The sequence below is a fragment of the Lynx rufus genome, unplaced genomic scaffold (genome assembly GCF_022079265.1).
Source record: "Lynx rufus isolate CCGP_SWC_20201006 ecotype Redwood Valley unplaced genomic scaffold, mLynRuf1.p SCAF_18, whole genome shotgun sequence".
NCBI lineage: Eukaryota > Metazoa > Chordata > Mammalia > Carnivora > Felidae > Lynx > Lynx rufus.
In genome coordinates this window covers 14,265,986-14,282,616 of record NW_025814832.1, presented here as the reverse complement: position 1 = coordinate 14,282,616, position 16,631 = coordinate 14,265,986, and the positions used below count along the sequence as shown (strand labels likewise).

Below are 16,631 nucleotides of genomic sequence, written 5' to 3'. Positions count from 1 at the left end.
AAATACTTCCTGCCTTAAAGAGCGCATTTCCATGACTTTAGCTGGTGAAAGGGTTTAATATCTGCAGAGCTTTATAAAAATACATTTCAGTGCATACTGGTATAATAGATGATCATGCAGTTGAGTCTTATCACCTCCTTTTGTTATAATGTCTTCTGAGTGTGCAAAGTCAATTTGTAATATTTTGCAACCCTACAATTTTTTTAAATAGTTGCTGCTTGCTATGTTCTTCAAACCTTTTTGAGCCATAGGATCCAAGCCATAAGATTCTTTATGCATGTTGAATTCAGTCAGAAAAGAGGAAAGCTTTGCTTATTTAAATGGCAATTCAAGTGAGATGAGATGAAATCCTATGACACTGAGCAAAATAGAACCACAAAAAGTGATTGGAAATATACCTTTTCAATTTTGGCAATAAATGAAGAAATTGGTAACAGTTCATCTTTGGACAGAAAGCCTTTTATTTTTTTATTATTTTTTTTTATTTTATCACTTCCTCTAGACCTCCTCCTCCCTTATTGCAGCAGCCTACTGAGAACTTTGTAACTGTAGCTAGTAAATTAGAAGCTACAATAAATGATAAGGGCAGAAATTGTACTTAACGTGCAGAGCTTTGTTCTATGACAGTTGATGTCTGAAAAAACAGAACCCAAAAACTATGGTGATAAGTATAGACTTTTCTTTCAGACTGTAAATGACTTGTGCTACTCTGATACTTGTTTTCAAATGTGTTTACTAACTGTAGTGTTGACTGCCTAACCAAATTCCAGCAAAATTTTTACACTAAAATATTCCTCCTCAGTCCTATTTGCTAGTAACATTTGCACTGTGATTGGCTGGCTATATAACCACCCCATAGTTAAACTATTTTCGTAATTAGCACTGCCAGCAGTAGTGGCACACACCGCAAATTTTCTGCATAAAATGCATTAATTACATATTTACCATCCATACAAATAGTTTTCAGACTTAATATTGAGTGAAATTAATTTCCTGTGCTGAGGCAAGTTCACTGAAACATTGTTTCATAAATGGATATCCCTACTCTGACTGTGAAACATGTCAAGTGCCACTTTTAGTGTCACAGACAGAAAGCACACACCTATGCAATATGGCTTACCCTATATTTATTTGTAAAAATCCAAGCATAGTTCAAAATGTATGATGTCAATATTATTAGTCTTAAGTTTCTAAGAGGATTCTTTATGATTATTCCAGGTAAGTGTATAAAAGAGATTAAGTGCTTTCCTTTCATCACTCGATTATTTTCTTTAAAACCAGCTATTACAGGATATTTTTTTACTTTATACATGTTGTTTTTTAATTAAAATATAATCACTGAGAACTGAACTCTACTAATTTTGATTTTATAAGGTTTGTAGCATTACAGAATAAACTGGGATTTATAAACCAGCTGTGATTAACAATGTAAAGAATTATTGAACTTGAACCAGATATTTTGGAAAATTATATTATTTCTTTTTCCCCTTTATGGTCTCACGTAATTTGAATCCTTCAAGGAGACTTTTTTCCATACTATTTTTTGAGATAGAAGATAATTGGGGGGGTGGGAGGTAAGAATGCATGTATGATACTCCATAAATTCAACATTCTTTAATAAATGATTATAAGCAATACGCATCTTCGATAGTATCAGTATACTGAGCCTTCAGTTTTATTTTAGTTTAAAGAAAGATTTTTTTTTAATGTTTATTTTTGAGGGAGAGAGAGAGAGTGCGAGTGGGGCAGGGGCAGAGAGAGAGGGAGACACAGAATCTGAAGCAGGCTCCAGGCTCTGAGCTATCAGCACAGACTGTGCTGACAGTCACATGACAGTCTGTCATGAACTCACAAACTGTGAGATCATGACCTGAGCTGAAGTCGGATGCTTAACCAACTGGGCCACCCAGGCGCCCTGAGCCTTCAATTTTATATTTAATGTAGGACCTATTTTGGTTAGTCAGTCATGTGGTTCCTAGTCTACAAGGGTTAGATCTAAGAATATTCCCATGAGAAATGTTGAATTTATGAAGAATGGATTTTGAGGCTTTGAAAATGGTTAATTTCTCAAAAACATCAGTATCCAAACATCTACCCTTTTTCATAGGAGTAGACACTAGTAAGCTGGACAAAATAATCATAAAAGTATTTGTCACACCGTGACCTGTGGTCTGTTACTGATTGATATAAAACTTTTGTGTGTGATTCTTAATTTATCACTACAGCACAAATGTTATCTCAGTGGATTATTTGAAGTAACATCTGAAAAATGGGTTCATCTGTGTTCTTTAATTATTTTATTCCTGTCCCAAGTTGGCTTTGCATCTATCAGAGTAAATATTAAGCTGCCTTATTAGGAGTGCTATGAGGGTAACACATTTTTCTGCTTTTCATCTTGTATTTAGTTTACTGTATTAAGTATTTGATTTTGGATTGAATGAATGTAAATAGAAATTAAATGCAAATTTGAATGAACATAAAATAGAAGTGATTTTTTTTTTTAATCCTAAGATAGGAAGAAATAACTATCAGGTGCACAAATGGTTTCAATAATTATTTTCATTAATATACCAGATATGTTCAGGTTCTCATATTTAGTAAACTACTTATATATATGAGGACTAACAGTTGTAAAAACATTCTGCTGAGAAATTGAAGCTACTTAAATATATAACAAGTTTTAGTACTAATATATATTAGATGTTACACACTTGTAATTTCCAAGTTCTGTCCAATAGTTGAATTGGTTGCTTAAAAAAAAGCTCATGTGAAAAATTATGTGAAACTAGTTTCATTACAGATACACTAGGAAGACTTTCTTGTCCTAACAAGTTTGTTCAGCCACACTTGTCAACTACATTTGATTATTGGGTGTGTATGTGCTACATAATGTCATGCCCCAAATCTGTTTTTAACTAATGTCTCAACATATCTAGTGTAAGATGGGTGTTTTGTATAAGCCACTTATTTGAGGCAATTCTATCACACTTGGATGATTTCTCTATATAAGTTCTCAAACTGACTTTTTTATTAAACATAGTTGCAGCTCCTTTTTTTTTTTTTTTTTTTTTTGAGAGAATGTGAGCAGGGGAGGGACAGAAAAAAGGGGGAGAGAATCCCAGGTAGTCAGTGCAGAGCTTGACACAGGGCTCAAATTCACCAACTGTGAGGTCATAACCTGCACTGAAACCAAGAGTTGGACTGAACCACCCTGGTGCCCCATAGAGTTGCAGCTCTTAATGCTGATAAAACGATCTTTAAGAGGGTGTGATCTGAGTTCGCAGAATAACTGGGTTTTTGAATCCCTATTCCCATTTTTGAGGTGAAAGACTTTAAGTAGAGAAATGCTTCCAGTTCATCAGTGTTATTGGTAGATGGCATAGCTCTCCTATTACATTTCCCCCCCCCTTTTAAATTCATATGAACTGCTTTCTTGTTAATTCATTAAGAACAAAAATCCATCTGCCTATCATGGACCTCCTTTTTATTAAATCATCTTAAGAAACAAAGCTATCCATATAGCCACAGAGTAAGAAGAGTAGGTATTTTAATAGGGTTGAAATAACCCATGTAGTAAGATGTTATTCTTGTGTTCATGATAGGAATTCAACACACCTATCTTTCGCACCCAAATTCTAATCTCAAATTGTCTTTCTCACCTATCTCCTACTGTATACCTAAATAACTGTTGGCTCACCACAGTCAAGAAGGTGATTTAAGGCCAAATAAGCTTATTTCAATATTTGCAACTGTTCTCAAATTAGGTAATAGGTTTAAATATGTCATCACTGAATAGAAACAGTTGTACTTATAACCTGGCAGTATTTACCTATAGGAAAAATAGTTACAGGCTTTCTAATGTTCTTGTGTCAATTTGGGTGGCCATACAGGCATGAAAGTGGCTTTATCTGTAGCTGGTTGGTTACTATCCTTATATTAATCCATATTCTGGTTCAGACTTTGTCTTAATACTGCCAGATTTGTTTTCTACCTCCCAGCTCCTCCTTTCTACTATTTTTTCCTTGCGTGCAAACTGATTAATGGTAATTGAAAAAATGGGCAGAAGTTATACTCTAGATGTAACTAGCCTTTCATACTTCTGTTATAGATTTGATTCTGCCTTAAAGGTTTCATGGGGAGAGAGCAAATGCCTCATTCCCTTTTCCATTACCCTGCACAAATACCTAGAGGCAAATAAGCCACACTATCCAAAGCTTTTGGTGCAAGCCTCTGAGTGCAAACTTTAATCTCCCAAGTAACAGTGACTTAAGCATAAGATTCCAAAACTCTTTGGAGAAGATTAGTTATAAGGGGAATTCTTCTGTAAGAGTTTGAGTGGGTCTTATTTGTCATATTATTGAAATCATCAGTGGAGCCAGCTATTTGTAATTCATGTCAATTATTTTAATAGTTACTTCAAGATAGTTCATGGCACTATACAAAAAGCAAGATCATGAACATTAAAGCTGACAGAAGGATTGTATGTATGAGGTCCACAATGAGTTCAAATAATCTATTCTCGATTGCTGATCATCTTACAGAGAACAATACAGTATTAAAATATATCATCCTCAGTAAATTTAATCTTCACTTAGAAAATCTGATTGTTTACAGGTAAAAAATAGTATTTAGAACTTTCATTTAAAAATACAAATTTTATGAAAATTTAAGAATTTTTAGAATGGGAATTATAAAAGTCAATGCTAAAGAAAATTCTACTTTCAGATAATGTGTATCTTAAAATATTATGAAAAATATTCTTTATTCTGAAAACAATGTCAGGAAAGAATACCTGAGTTCCTCTAAAATCACTAGTTTTAGTTACCCAATTGACATTTTGGTAACATTAATGAGAAAACATTCACAATTTAACACTGCAACCACCTGTCAAATAATTAGGACAGGATAAATGTTCCATATTCATTAGGTTGAACATTACTTACATATTTTTTAAAACATAAGGTTCTTTCATTTAATCTCTTGATAAATTAGATTACACACTTAAGTCTTACTATAATAGTCTAAAATCATTTGGAAACATTTTCCTTAATGTCTAGTCCTGAAAACCCATTCTAATGTCTTTATCAATAGTCAGTGTAACCAAATAAAATTAGTGTTTTGTGGCCTTCATAGTTTATACAACTTAGTATATCTGAAGGTGGGATGAAGTGGCTCCATCTTTCCATTTGTTTATATGGTCTGAGATCACAGTTCTGCACAGTGGACATGTTTTCTCTCGATTAAACCATAAGGTAATGCATTCTTCACAAAATATATGCTGTAAAGGAATTAAGAATTAGATTTTATACTTAACATTTTAATTTTAAAATCATCACATTATAGAATCATACTTTAGAGCTGAAAGGAATTTTGGAGAGCACTAATCCCTTCATTTTACAAATGAGAAAACAAAGTACGACATTCAAGAACACAAAGTGGTATTAGTGGTAGAGCCACTAGTGTTCTTTTGACTATACTATTCAACTACTTTTAATAAGATATAAGCTATCCCTGGGTAATAACTTTAAGATCAAGTATTATGACCTCCTGTCTTAAAGTGTTTGAGAATAACTGCCATAAAGTATAGGAAAGGGACTTACACAATCCAATAACAAATGCTGGTATTCTTAAAGACTAGTAACCAGTTGTTAAGAGTAGCCTGTTTTCAAGTCATTTTCGTATCCAGTCTGCCCTCTGAATTATTTTTCCCCCACATACCCTCCTCTGCATACAAATCATTAGAACATAAGGAACAAGGTTTAGCTAATCTACCAAACCCCTGATTATAGGTAAGAAATTTCTAGTATGTGCCCTGAATGCTACTTTATGCTAAACATTGCAGATTTTTCCTTGTAGCTAACATAAATATGACAGAGAAATGCTGTATTTGGTATGCTTAACAAATCTACTTACCTGACAGATGAGCAGAACTGGTTTTTGAAATTCAGCTTGACATACTGAGCAAATATCATCCACATCTGAACACTGTCTCTTGCTGGCAGCCACTCCATAACTCTGTGAAGATAAAAAGTTCTGTTTATCTACAAATCTTTCTTTCCTGTTCCTCAAATACATAGGTGATGCTGTATTTCTCAAATCTCCCTTGAACTAGGCATTTGAAAACTCTGCCGAAGGATACAAACATTTCAAAACTGAACTACGTATGCAGAACCATGTGTGTCTTGGATTGCATGCACCAAGATGAACTCATTAGATACACAATAGGATCTTGGAAGATGGTTATATTTATTGGATTCCCACATGATAGTGCTAGAAATTCAACGGACTTAAGAGACTAAGCAATCTGAAATATGATTACTATAAAGTCTACATTCATGTATTATGTGGCCCATATTGCCAAATAACCCACATATTACCTATAGCAGTGGTTCAAAAGAGTCCATTCAGAGCTTGGCTGCCTGAATGTAACCCGTGTGGAGATAGCTTTAAAAATAGATTTCTGTGCTCCACACTGGAGATTGACTCAATAGGTCCAAACATACTGTTCTAATAAGACCCAGGAGTCTAATATTTTAAAGTTCTCTAGGTGAATTGAACGTAAAGTTTTGGGGACCACTGAACATGTCCTGTTACTAAATTTAAAAATAATTTGAATTGTCATCCTTAATTATCACAAGTCAGAGAACACTTAGTACTAGGAAAAAATAAAATTTTACAAAAGAACCAGTATTGCAAAATGTCACAGATAGAGTTGTACTGTCAAAACTAACAGACTAACACAATTTCTTAAATTTCCTTTTCTCCTACTACAGTCCTTAAAAGTTTTTGATCTCTTTAAGATCTTAATAACTTCCTCACCAAATTCAATAGAATGTAGTCATTAACCAGACGTGAGAAGATTTTACAAATGAGATCACCTTTTTGTAGAAATGAGGAAAGGGTGGCTGAAGAGAAGTAAGTACACCCAAGTTCAGTTATGGTAATGAGAGCAAAGCATGACTTGACTCAACAACCTAAAGCTAGGATCTAAACTTCTTTCACTAAATACTGAGAGTTAACAAAATCAAACTAAAACTCAAAGGATAAAAATATTTAAAAGTAAGATTTCTGTTTTGGGTCTGGTGATGTTCAAGATTCCAGAAACAAATCAGGATACTGATGGATGATCCTGGTGCCAATTTACCTTCATTAAAATGTCATTTAGCAGAGACACAGAAGCTGACAGCTTTTAAAACAGCACTCCTCGGGCACCTGGGTGGCTCAGTCAGTTGAGTGTCTGATTCTTGGTTTCGGCTCATGTCATGATCTCATGGAGGTCGAGCCCCACATGAGGCTCTGTGCTGGCAGTGCAGAGCCAGCTTGATCTCCTCTCTCTCCCTCTTTCTCTGCCCCTCCCCTGCTCGCTCTCTCAAAAATAAACAAACTTAAAAACAAAACAGCACTCCTGTCTGGGATTTTGCAGACTCCCTTCAGGTGAAGACTCCTCTTAATGGTGATTGCCATTTCTCTGGCAAAGTTAAGGAACATGTGTATACGTGTATTCCTGAGAGACTCAAGAATAAATCAAAGAGTATCAATGACTATGATTTCTCTTTATGCCTTACAGAGAAAGAATATCAAAGTATTTTAGCACAAGCGTTACTAAATTATAGTAAAATGGCTGGTACTCCTATAATCAATTGAATAAACTCCATCAAAATGGAATTCTCAATTTTATTATATCTTGTCTAAAGAGAGAAGTCTGAATAGGATGCAGCAAAACTTGTTATTAAATTACTAGCTCTAGGGGCACCTCGCTGGCTTAGCTGGTTGAACATGCAACTCTTGATCTTGGATTTGTGAGCTCACTTTAAAAATGAAAAACATTACTAGTTCTATCTAGCCAAAGAGTGTCCACATATAAATACTGAGAATCTTTGAGACTACTACATAGCAAATGAGCCTCTCTCTGCAATTTGTAACATCAGTGGAATCACGTAATAATCAAGTTTATAGTTGACACTGGAGTCTCAACTTATTGTTAAATAAATGAGAACTTACTTGAGAACTTGTGCATACAGAATTGACTACTGGTGGGGAAATTTTTTCAGTAAGAAAATTTCAAGGGATATTTTTGGTAATGAGTTTTTCTCAAATTAACAATGAGCACTCTTACAGGAGCTGAATAAGAACTTAATGGAAGTACACAAACCCACCACTTGTGAATTTTTTAAAAAGGAAGAGGAACAAAAGTTCATGACAAGATTTTTATGGGAATGTATATAAATCCTTACATCAAGTGATTTGAAGGGCAAGAGGCATATTCGAAAATATAGGCACTGCATCAACTGTAAGGTAGTTGTCAACATGCAAGTCATAGAGGGGTGTCTGGATGGCTCAGTCAGTTAAGCATCCGGCTCTTAATTAGGCTCAGGTCATGATCTCAGGGTTCATGAGATCAAGCCTGGCATCAGGCTCTATGCTGATAGCACAGAACTACTTGGGATGCTCTCTCTGTCCCTTCCCCATATGCACACATGTTTTCTTTCTCTCTCTCTCTCTCTCTCTCTCTCTCTCTCTCTCAAAATAAGCATTAAAAAAAAAAAGGAACTGACTATAGCCCCATGTGCCAGAGTACTAAAAAAGCATGTAATTATGAAATCCACACCTTTTTTTTTTTTAAAGTAAGCTCTACACCCAACGTGGAGCTTGAACTCAAGAACTAAGATCAAGAGTCACATGCTCTACAAACTGAGGCCGCCAAGTGCCCCATGAAATCCATACTTGTAAAATTATGAACTAAAACATTTTTATAATGAAGAAAGGTACGGGCGCCTGGGTGGCTCAGTCAGTTGAGCAGTTAACTTCAGTTCGACTTTGGCTCAGGTCATGATCTCATGGTTCGTGAGTTCGAGGTGCGTATCAGGCTTGCTCTTGTTAGTGCAGAGCCTAGTTCAGATCCTCTGTTCCCCCTCTCTCTCTGCCCCTGCCCCACTTGCACTCTTTCACTCAAAAATAAATAAACCTTAAAAAGAAGAAGAAGAAGAAGAAGAAGAAGAAGAAGAAGAAGAAGAAAGGTAAAAAGTGTTTTTAACTGATAAAAAGTACTTACTGGTCGTGTAAAAAATATTTGCAAAACCCGTCGGAAAGTTCTCAGATGTCCAAAAAAGTCCAAAAGCTGAAAGAGGAAGTAAGAATTCCTGAATTCAAAGAGCCCTATCTGTTAAATCTAAAGGGGTGCCAGGGTGGCTTGGTCAGTTAAACGCCTGACTTTGGCTCAGGTCACGATCTGGAGGTTCATGGCTTCAAGCTCCCCATCAGACTCTGTGCTGACACCTCAGAGCCTGGAGCCTTCTTCTGATTCTGTCTCCCTCCCTCTCTGCCTCTCCCCTCTTCTCATGTGCATGCTCTCTCTCTCTCAAAAATATACATTAAAAGGCGCCTGGGTGGCTCAGTTGGTTGAGTGTCTGACTTCGGCTCAGGTCATGATCTCATGGTTCTTGAGTCAGAGCCCCACGTGGGACTCTGTGCTGACAGCTTGAGCCTGGAGCCTGCTTTGGATTCTGTGTGTGTGTCTCTCTCTCTCTGCCCCTCCCCCACTCATGTTCTGTCTCTCAAAAATAAATAAATGTTAAAAATTTTTTTTTTAATCTATACATATACATTTAAAAATTTTTTTTAAAAACCCCAGAGATTAAAGCTCAAATCCCATCATATCAAATACTGGTATTAACGTAATGCTCATTGCGTATTCACTTCACTGTAAATATATCTAAAGTCCAATTATGGAATATTTTACTCCATTTACTGATTTCAGCCAAGTTTTTATCTTCCACTCCTCTCCACCCATTTGCCCATCCTCCCATCCCTTTTATAGATTTCAGTCAACTCTTGACCAAAATGAAGTACATTTGAATAGAGTTACAATTTAGTTAAGACAAATATAACTGTCAAAGACCAGGCACTTTTAAAGTAGCTTTTTAAAAGTTTCATATTAATTTGAGGGGAGGAGGATAGTATTTTTGTGTATGACAGATGCTACTGTTGGGGATGAATATGTTCTATTCTACCCATGCTATCTGGAGCTCCACTGTCCCAATCAAATGTAAGAACCACTAGATTATAAGATAAAGACATATATTTCCATTTTTCCATTTCTAAACAGATACAGAACATGTCATTACTTCAAACTAGTGATATAAACTATAAAACAGTCAAGGGGAAAAGCAGTAGTATGTAAAATCTGTCATCATCATATGAATGATACAATGACAAGATTTATAACATTACCTACTTTTAGTATGAGGTAGAGTAAAGCCAGCAATATCCCAAGACTCCGTCTAGTCACATTACCAAACTCCCCATAGCTTATAAAGTAACGAAACCAAACTGGTATGGGAACAAAAGTTCGGTAATACTGACATAATTCTTCTAAAAGCATATACCAGTAACCCTAAAAAGAAAGGAAAAAGAAAACAGGGCTATATAAGCTACTTACATAGCACAAATATTTCATATTGGATTGAGATCATCATGAGTATATAGCACAACTCGATTATAAAATTTTTACTGAATATGAGAAAAAACACATGAAAAACTGCCTGTAGTCAGTTATAAATAACTAATTGATAAAGCCCTGGAGGAGAATAGAAGTACAAATCTAAATAGTATTTTTCTATATGCGATGTGAGGATTATTCTGAAGCAATGTAATTCTGATTTTACAGAATTTGGTATAGATTATTTAAGTTCAGGTCTTTGAACAAATGGTCTCTAGTCTAAGGTAATACAGATAATTAAAATTAGGTTATTTAGAAAACTGAAAAGTTATAAAAGAGTCATTTCAACAAAGACTAGTATTAATGTGGTTTGCTAATATTGTTCCAATAAAACATGTTTCTTACCTTGGATTTAAAAGGCATGATGAAAGAAGGCATCAACAAAATAAGGCATTTTAAGCCCATGAAGAGGAATTTCAGAATGAAGTCTGTAATTCCAACAATCCAAAGTACTTCCCAGAAGCTTGAATGGTCCAAAGTAGGATTTAAAAAAATTAAGCTACCAAGAGAAAAACATCAAAACTTACCAAAACAATATACAAAGGTCAAGTTTTGATAGGGGGTTTTAAATTTGCTACCAAGTATTTTACTTTGATATGTAAAAAATGTGAGTTTGGCAAGATATTAGAGTTCATGTGAAGATCATTTTGCTTAAAGGGACTTTTCAAATGTTTGAATTTCAAATCTTTCCTCCATAGAATAAAGAAAAAGAACAGTCTAGCATGTCATCGCTGGAAAGCTACCCTGTAATCTAAAGAATTCACTAAATACTAGATGTCCACCATTCTCTTCTCAACCAGTTCCAATCAGGGTTCCATCTCCTTTCCACTGAATTGCTTTTGTCAAGATCACCAATTCCTTCTGTCTTGCTAAACTCAAAATTCACTTCTCGTTTTCCATCTTCCCTCCCTGAATTATTTTCTTCTTAGACTTCTAACATCACACTTTCCTAGTTATTCTCATTATGTAACTGATGGTTCCTTAAATATCCTTTGCTGCTCCTCCTCTGATTAATGTCCAGTCCTGGGCCCTCTCCTCTGTCTACACTTTCTTTCCCTGATTAGTCTTGGTGAATTCCATGGTTTTTAGGTCTATCAACCATATGCTGGATACCACCAAAATTTAAAGCCCTAACTTTGACAATGAGCTCATGACATATAGCTACAATCACTTTAAGAGTTCTACATGGCCTCTCAAACTTTACATGTTCAAAGCAAAACTGATCTTCCCCTCAAAATCAGTTCTCTTTCCAGTGTTTCCTAGCCCATAAATGAACCACCACCCAGCCAGTTGCTAAAACTAAATCCCAGGGGTCATCCTGGATTCTTACCTCCCATCAACACACCCAATCCAATTTGAGTGGTATTGGTTCCCTCTATACACTATTTCCTAGATTTGTCCCATCTCTCCCAACTCTGCTAAAACCAGGACTTCTAATCATCGGATTAAAGCTAAAAATTAAGAACACTTCCATCTGACCTGGAAACTTAACAACTATCCTTTAGTAAGTCTTCTTGCTTCTAGAAACAAAGATCATGTGTTCTTACCCCCCCCCCACACACACACAAGTAACTAAGTGACAGACATGTTAATTAGCTTGATTGTGATAATCATTTCACAATGCATATATATGTCAAAACATGTTTACATCCTGAATACATACAATTTTGTCAAAAATAAATAAAAATTTAAAAAGACCGCCACCAACACCTAACGGTGTTTAAAACCACTGATTATATAAGTAAAAATTTAAGTATCAAAAACTAAAATAGTGAGTACCTGCTATGAGCAAAGGCACTTAGTATACAAATCTGAGTAAGTCACTTAGAGCTATTATCTTGGAAGGAGAGGGACCAGTAAAAATTGAACTCTAACAAGAAGTATGTGTAAGTTAAGATATATACAAAGTGCTATGGAATAAATTTTTACATAAAAAATATGATTGTGTATTTGTACCTCAAATTACCTGTAATAAAGTGACTGAGAATGAAAAGTGTAATATAAAAGAACAGAAGATCCTGCTAAGAATACCAGTAACCAAGCACACTGAATCTTGGAGCACCTTTCCTGAAAAATAAACAATTTTATAATTTGTTATTATGAATTATGCCAGAGTTATAAATATCATTTAACTATTTTACTTTAATGACTAATTTGTGAACTTAGAACATTTTAGTAGATTAATCTTAATAAAAATATAAATTGTACATCATTGCACCCTATGAATCTTTAGTGAACAAAACAGAATATTTAAACAAATTTTTAAATTAGTTTTCTTCACTATATAAAAACAATACTCACATTACCCAGGTTTCAAAGAAGCCAAATCTACAAAATGACATAAAAGAACCATCCAAGTACAAACTTTACCTCTACTTCCTATTTTTGCCTCCCTGACAAAACCGAACTTTAAAAAATGCTAGGTTGTCAGGACTTATAAAAATAACTAAAGGGGCGCCTGGGTGGCGCAGTCGGTTAAGCGTCCGACTTCAGCCAGGTCACGATCTCGCGGTCCGTGAGTTCGAGCCCCGCGTCGGGCTCTGGGCTGATGGCTCAGAGCCTGGAGCCTGTTTCCGATTCTGTGTCTCCCTCTCTTTCTGCCCCTCCCCCGTTCATGCTCTGTCTCTCTCTGTCCCAAAAATAAATAAACGTTGAAAAAAAAAAAAAACTAAAAATTTTCAGTTCAGTAATATTTTAACAAGGTAATTTGCTATTAATCTCACTTTTAAAATTGTCTTAATTACTAGTTTAATTTAAACCCCGAATTAAATTTTTATGGTTTGGTAGATTCTAACTACAAATATCCAGGTCAGAATGCTGATCCTTTACACAGATACAGCCCTTTAAAGTTGCCTGAAGGTGAAATTTTATAAACTAATCCTATTTTTTTCTGGTAACTTATATGACTAATAGTTTATAATTTATATTATGGGAAAACTTCTTGGGCTTAATTTTCTTTAAAAAAGGGAGCCCTAATAGTTCGATACCTGTACATTTTATTGAACTATTTTAGATCTTCTAGGGCAACAGGTGAAGTTTTTAATGATGGTAAAATTTACTCAAAATATGAAGGCACTTAACAAATCAGATCAAATAGTGCATTCTAAACCTTTTAATCTTATCTAGTTTCTATCAGGGACTCAACATACAAAGAAAATAAGGTGAAATAATTTATCATCAGGACAGATCATTTAGATAACAAAATTTAATATATCATGGATGCTATAACATGTTTGTCAAGAAAATGATCTTAATTCCTATTTCTCTCAAAAGTGAGTATATAATAAATTGTACAGAGAGAAACATTTAATGTTTTTTTAAGTTACTTGTTATACTTACTCTTAGAAAAACCTGATTTACAATGCTTTTGTTTGCATACATAAAAGTTGTAAGCAGCCCAATTCCAAGAGAAATTCCTGTTAGGAAATAAGTTCCAGTTAATTGAAAGAAAAAAAAAATCCAAGAGTTAACACAATAACATGAATTTACAGGAAACATACAATTTTCAAAGCTAACAAAATACAGAGGTTCAAGGAGATTACCAATAAGGAAATAAAATTAACTGAATTTTGCAATGAAACAATGCAATGTTTTATTATACCCTACCTGTTATATGCTGCATAACAAGTTTGACACCCAGAATCAAAATATATGGAAGACTTTTGTGCAACCACTTGAAGAGATATCGGAATTCTGAGAAAGAGCTACTACCATGATCTCCAGACTCTGTGGCAGTATCATCAGACTGCCTTGCTTCATTGTGGGAGTGACTCCGTAAGCGACTATGTATACATCCATGAGTACAGCTATGGACACTTGACCTTATATTTCTGGAGCTTGGATTTTCAGCACATTCTTTAGGTATGGAGTTTATCTGGATATGAACATCTCCAGAATGAAGACAAGAACCTTCTCCTGTCAATCTTGTATGAACACATTGGGAAGCTGAGGCATCCTCACTGCCTGCAGCTCCTGGAGGGCTGTGCAGTTGGCTACAGTTGGCTTGCATGACCCTTGAATAGTTTTTCTGTGATCCAGATTTCTTTGCTTCAGGGCTTGGTCTCCTAAAAATAAAAAATCAGAAAATATTCTAAGTGAACAATTAAATACAGGCAATATATTGTTCAGTAGGAATCCTTTATTCACTACAGGGCAGGCCAATAGTCCCAGTAGATGAATTATCTTCAGGTTGTCTATCACTTTTAACTAGACATCCCTCTTCCCTTAATGTCAAGGCTCTGCTGCAGTACTCAAACTATTTTTTAGGGAACATCTGCTACAAACAAAATTGAGCTTCAGATGCCCCTTCTCTAATGACAGAAGGAAACAGCAAAATAGTCAAAGTATGGGTGCCCAGCAGATGTTAATAATGTACTAATACTCATTCATACTTGGATACTTCAGGACATTTACTCTGCCCAACTGGAGCAGTTTCATCTCTGGTGGAGATTCTACATTTCCTAAGAGTAAACAGTATTTTTTAATGCTTTGAAAGGCTAAGGAGAAAAAAAACATTAAATCTTAATGCCTTTTAAAGTATCATCATGGATGGGGCGCCTGGGTGGCTCAGTCAGTTGAGCGTTGGACTTCAGCTCAGGTCATGATCTCATGGGTTCATGAGTTCAAGCCCTGTGTTGGGCTCTGTGCTGACAGCTCGGAGCCTGGAGCCTTTTTTGGATTTTGTGTCTTCCTCTCTCTGCCCCTCCGCTGCTCGTATGCTCTCTCTCGCTCTCTCTCTCGCTTTCAAAAATAAACATTAAAAAAAAATTTTTTTAAGTATCATCATGGAGAACTAATAATAAACATTTCACTTAAGTGACCTACAGATTTCGGTTTATGCTGAAATAGCTTTCCCAAGGCTGAAGATTTCTAATGATTAATACCAAAAGTATTATCTTCCCCCAGAAAAGAATGCTACCCAAACACCTTTAAATTTGGGACACTTGGGGAGTCGCTATGTAATTGCCAGGTAGGTAACTCTTTAGTCTGTGTAAAGATCATTATATAGTCTGCCCATTAAAAATGCCACCATTGGGGCGCCTGGGTGGCTCAGTCGGTTGAGCGTCCAACTTCGGCTCAGGTCATGATCTCATGGCTCGTGAGTTCGAGCCCGCGTTGGGCTCTGTGCTGACAGCTCAGAGCCTGGAGCCTACTTCGGATTCTGTGTCTCCCTCTCTCTCTGCCCCTCCCCCACTCACGCTCTGTCTCTGTCTCTCTCAAAAATAAATAAACATTCAAAAAAAATTTTTAAATTAAAATAAAATAAAACAAAAATAAAAATGCCACCATCATTGGGGGTTGGGAGGTGGGAAAGAAAAAGGACACTGGCTGGAAAGGATCCCTAAATTACCAGTGTGGCAGTCTTCGAAGATGCCAGAGTCGTAATGACAGCAGACGACACGCTGAGCCTTATCCCAGACTGCCGTTTCTATAGGAGGTAGCTAGGATTAATGTCAGGATATGTTCTGCCATTCTATTTCTTTCTGAAGTCTAACTTTTTTTTTTCCAATTACTGTAAGGTGGTGTGGTTTTTAAATGATTTTCACTAAAGCTTTTCACCGATGCTCTGAAGCCACAGGTGCTATTTATTCCCTCAAACCTCCGAAGACTGACGTTGGACGGGACAATTTCTGTATCTTTTCCCATAAATAAAAACGTAGAACCTTCCCACTTTCCTCCAAGCACAAGCAAGAAAGCGGACGAAAAAGTAAGAAAAATAAACGCACAAAACTCTTCCGGAATCCCCAGGACAGAGTTTTCCACCCACGTTCGAGCTTCGAGTACCTCACTTATTCTCCCAGAGCCCATTCGCCTTGGCCCCTCGCTTCCTCGGCCCGCTTCCCCCAGGCCTTACCTCTCATGACGAAGAGTGAACGGTAGTCCCGGCAGCGACTGCGGGAACAGCGGGAGACCCCTCCTCGAGGCCTTCGGTCAAGGCCATCACCTTCAAACCCCACCACCGGCAAACCCAACCGAGCTCGCTGGTGGCGGCGGCGCGCGCGCTCCCTGGACGTCCTCACGCGCGCGTGCCCGCTCCCCGCGCAACGCGTCCTAGGACTGGCTGCGCCAGCGACGCCGCCTGTGGGTGGTGGCTGTAGAGAGGAGTGGGTGCTGTCTGGGGACTTCCTGCAGG

General features: G+C 36.4%; 1 protein-coding gene across 2 annotated transcripts; it reads right to left on the bottom strand.

Annotated features, from left to right (window-relative positions):
• Positions 1-4,382: 4,382 nt before the first annotated feature.
• RNFT1 (ring finger protein, transmembrane 1) lies at positions 4,383-16,506 on the bottom strand. Of its 2 annotated transcripts, XM_047080933.1 has the most exons (9): positions 16,353-16,504; positions 14,105-14,562; positions 13,838-13,914; positions 12,465-12,565; positions 10,844-10,997; positions 10,235-10,393; positions 9,053-9,118; positions 5,914-6,015; positions 4,383-5,278 (listed from the first exon to the last, which is right to left on the bottom strand). In XM_047080933.1, exons 2-9 carry the CDS (start codon positions 14,505-14,507, stop codon positions 5,144-5,146), a joined length of 1,197 nt encoding a protein of 398 aa, XP_046936889.1. In that variant the 5' UTR covers positions 14,508-14,562; positions 16,353-16,504; the 3' UTR covers positions 4,383-5,143. The 2 variants fall into 2 exon arrangements, with proteins under 2 accessions (XP_046936889.1, XP_046936890.1); XM_047080934.1 differs by lacking the exon at positions 10,235-10,393 and having other exon boundaries at positions 16,353-16,506.
• Between the last annotated feature and the right edge of the window lie 125 nt (positions 16,507-16,631).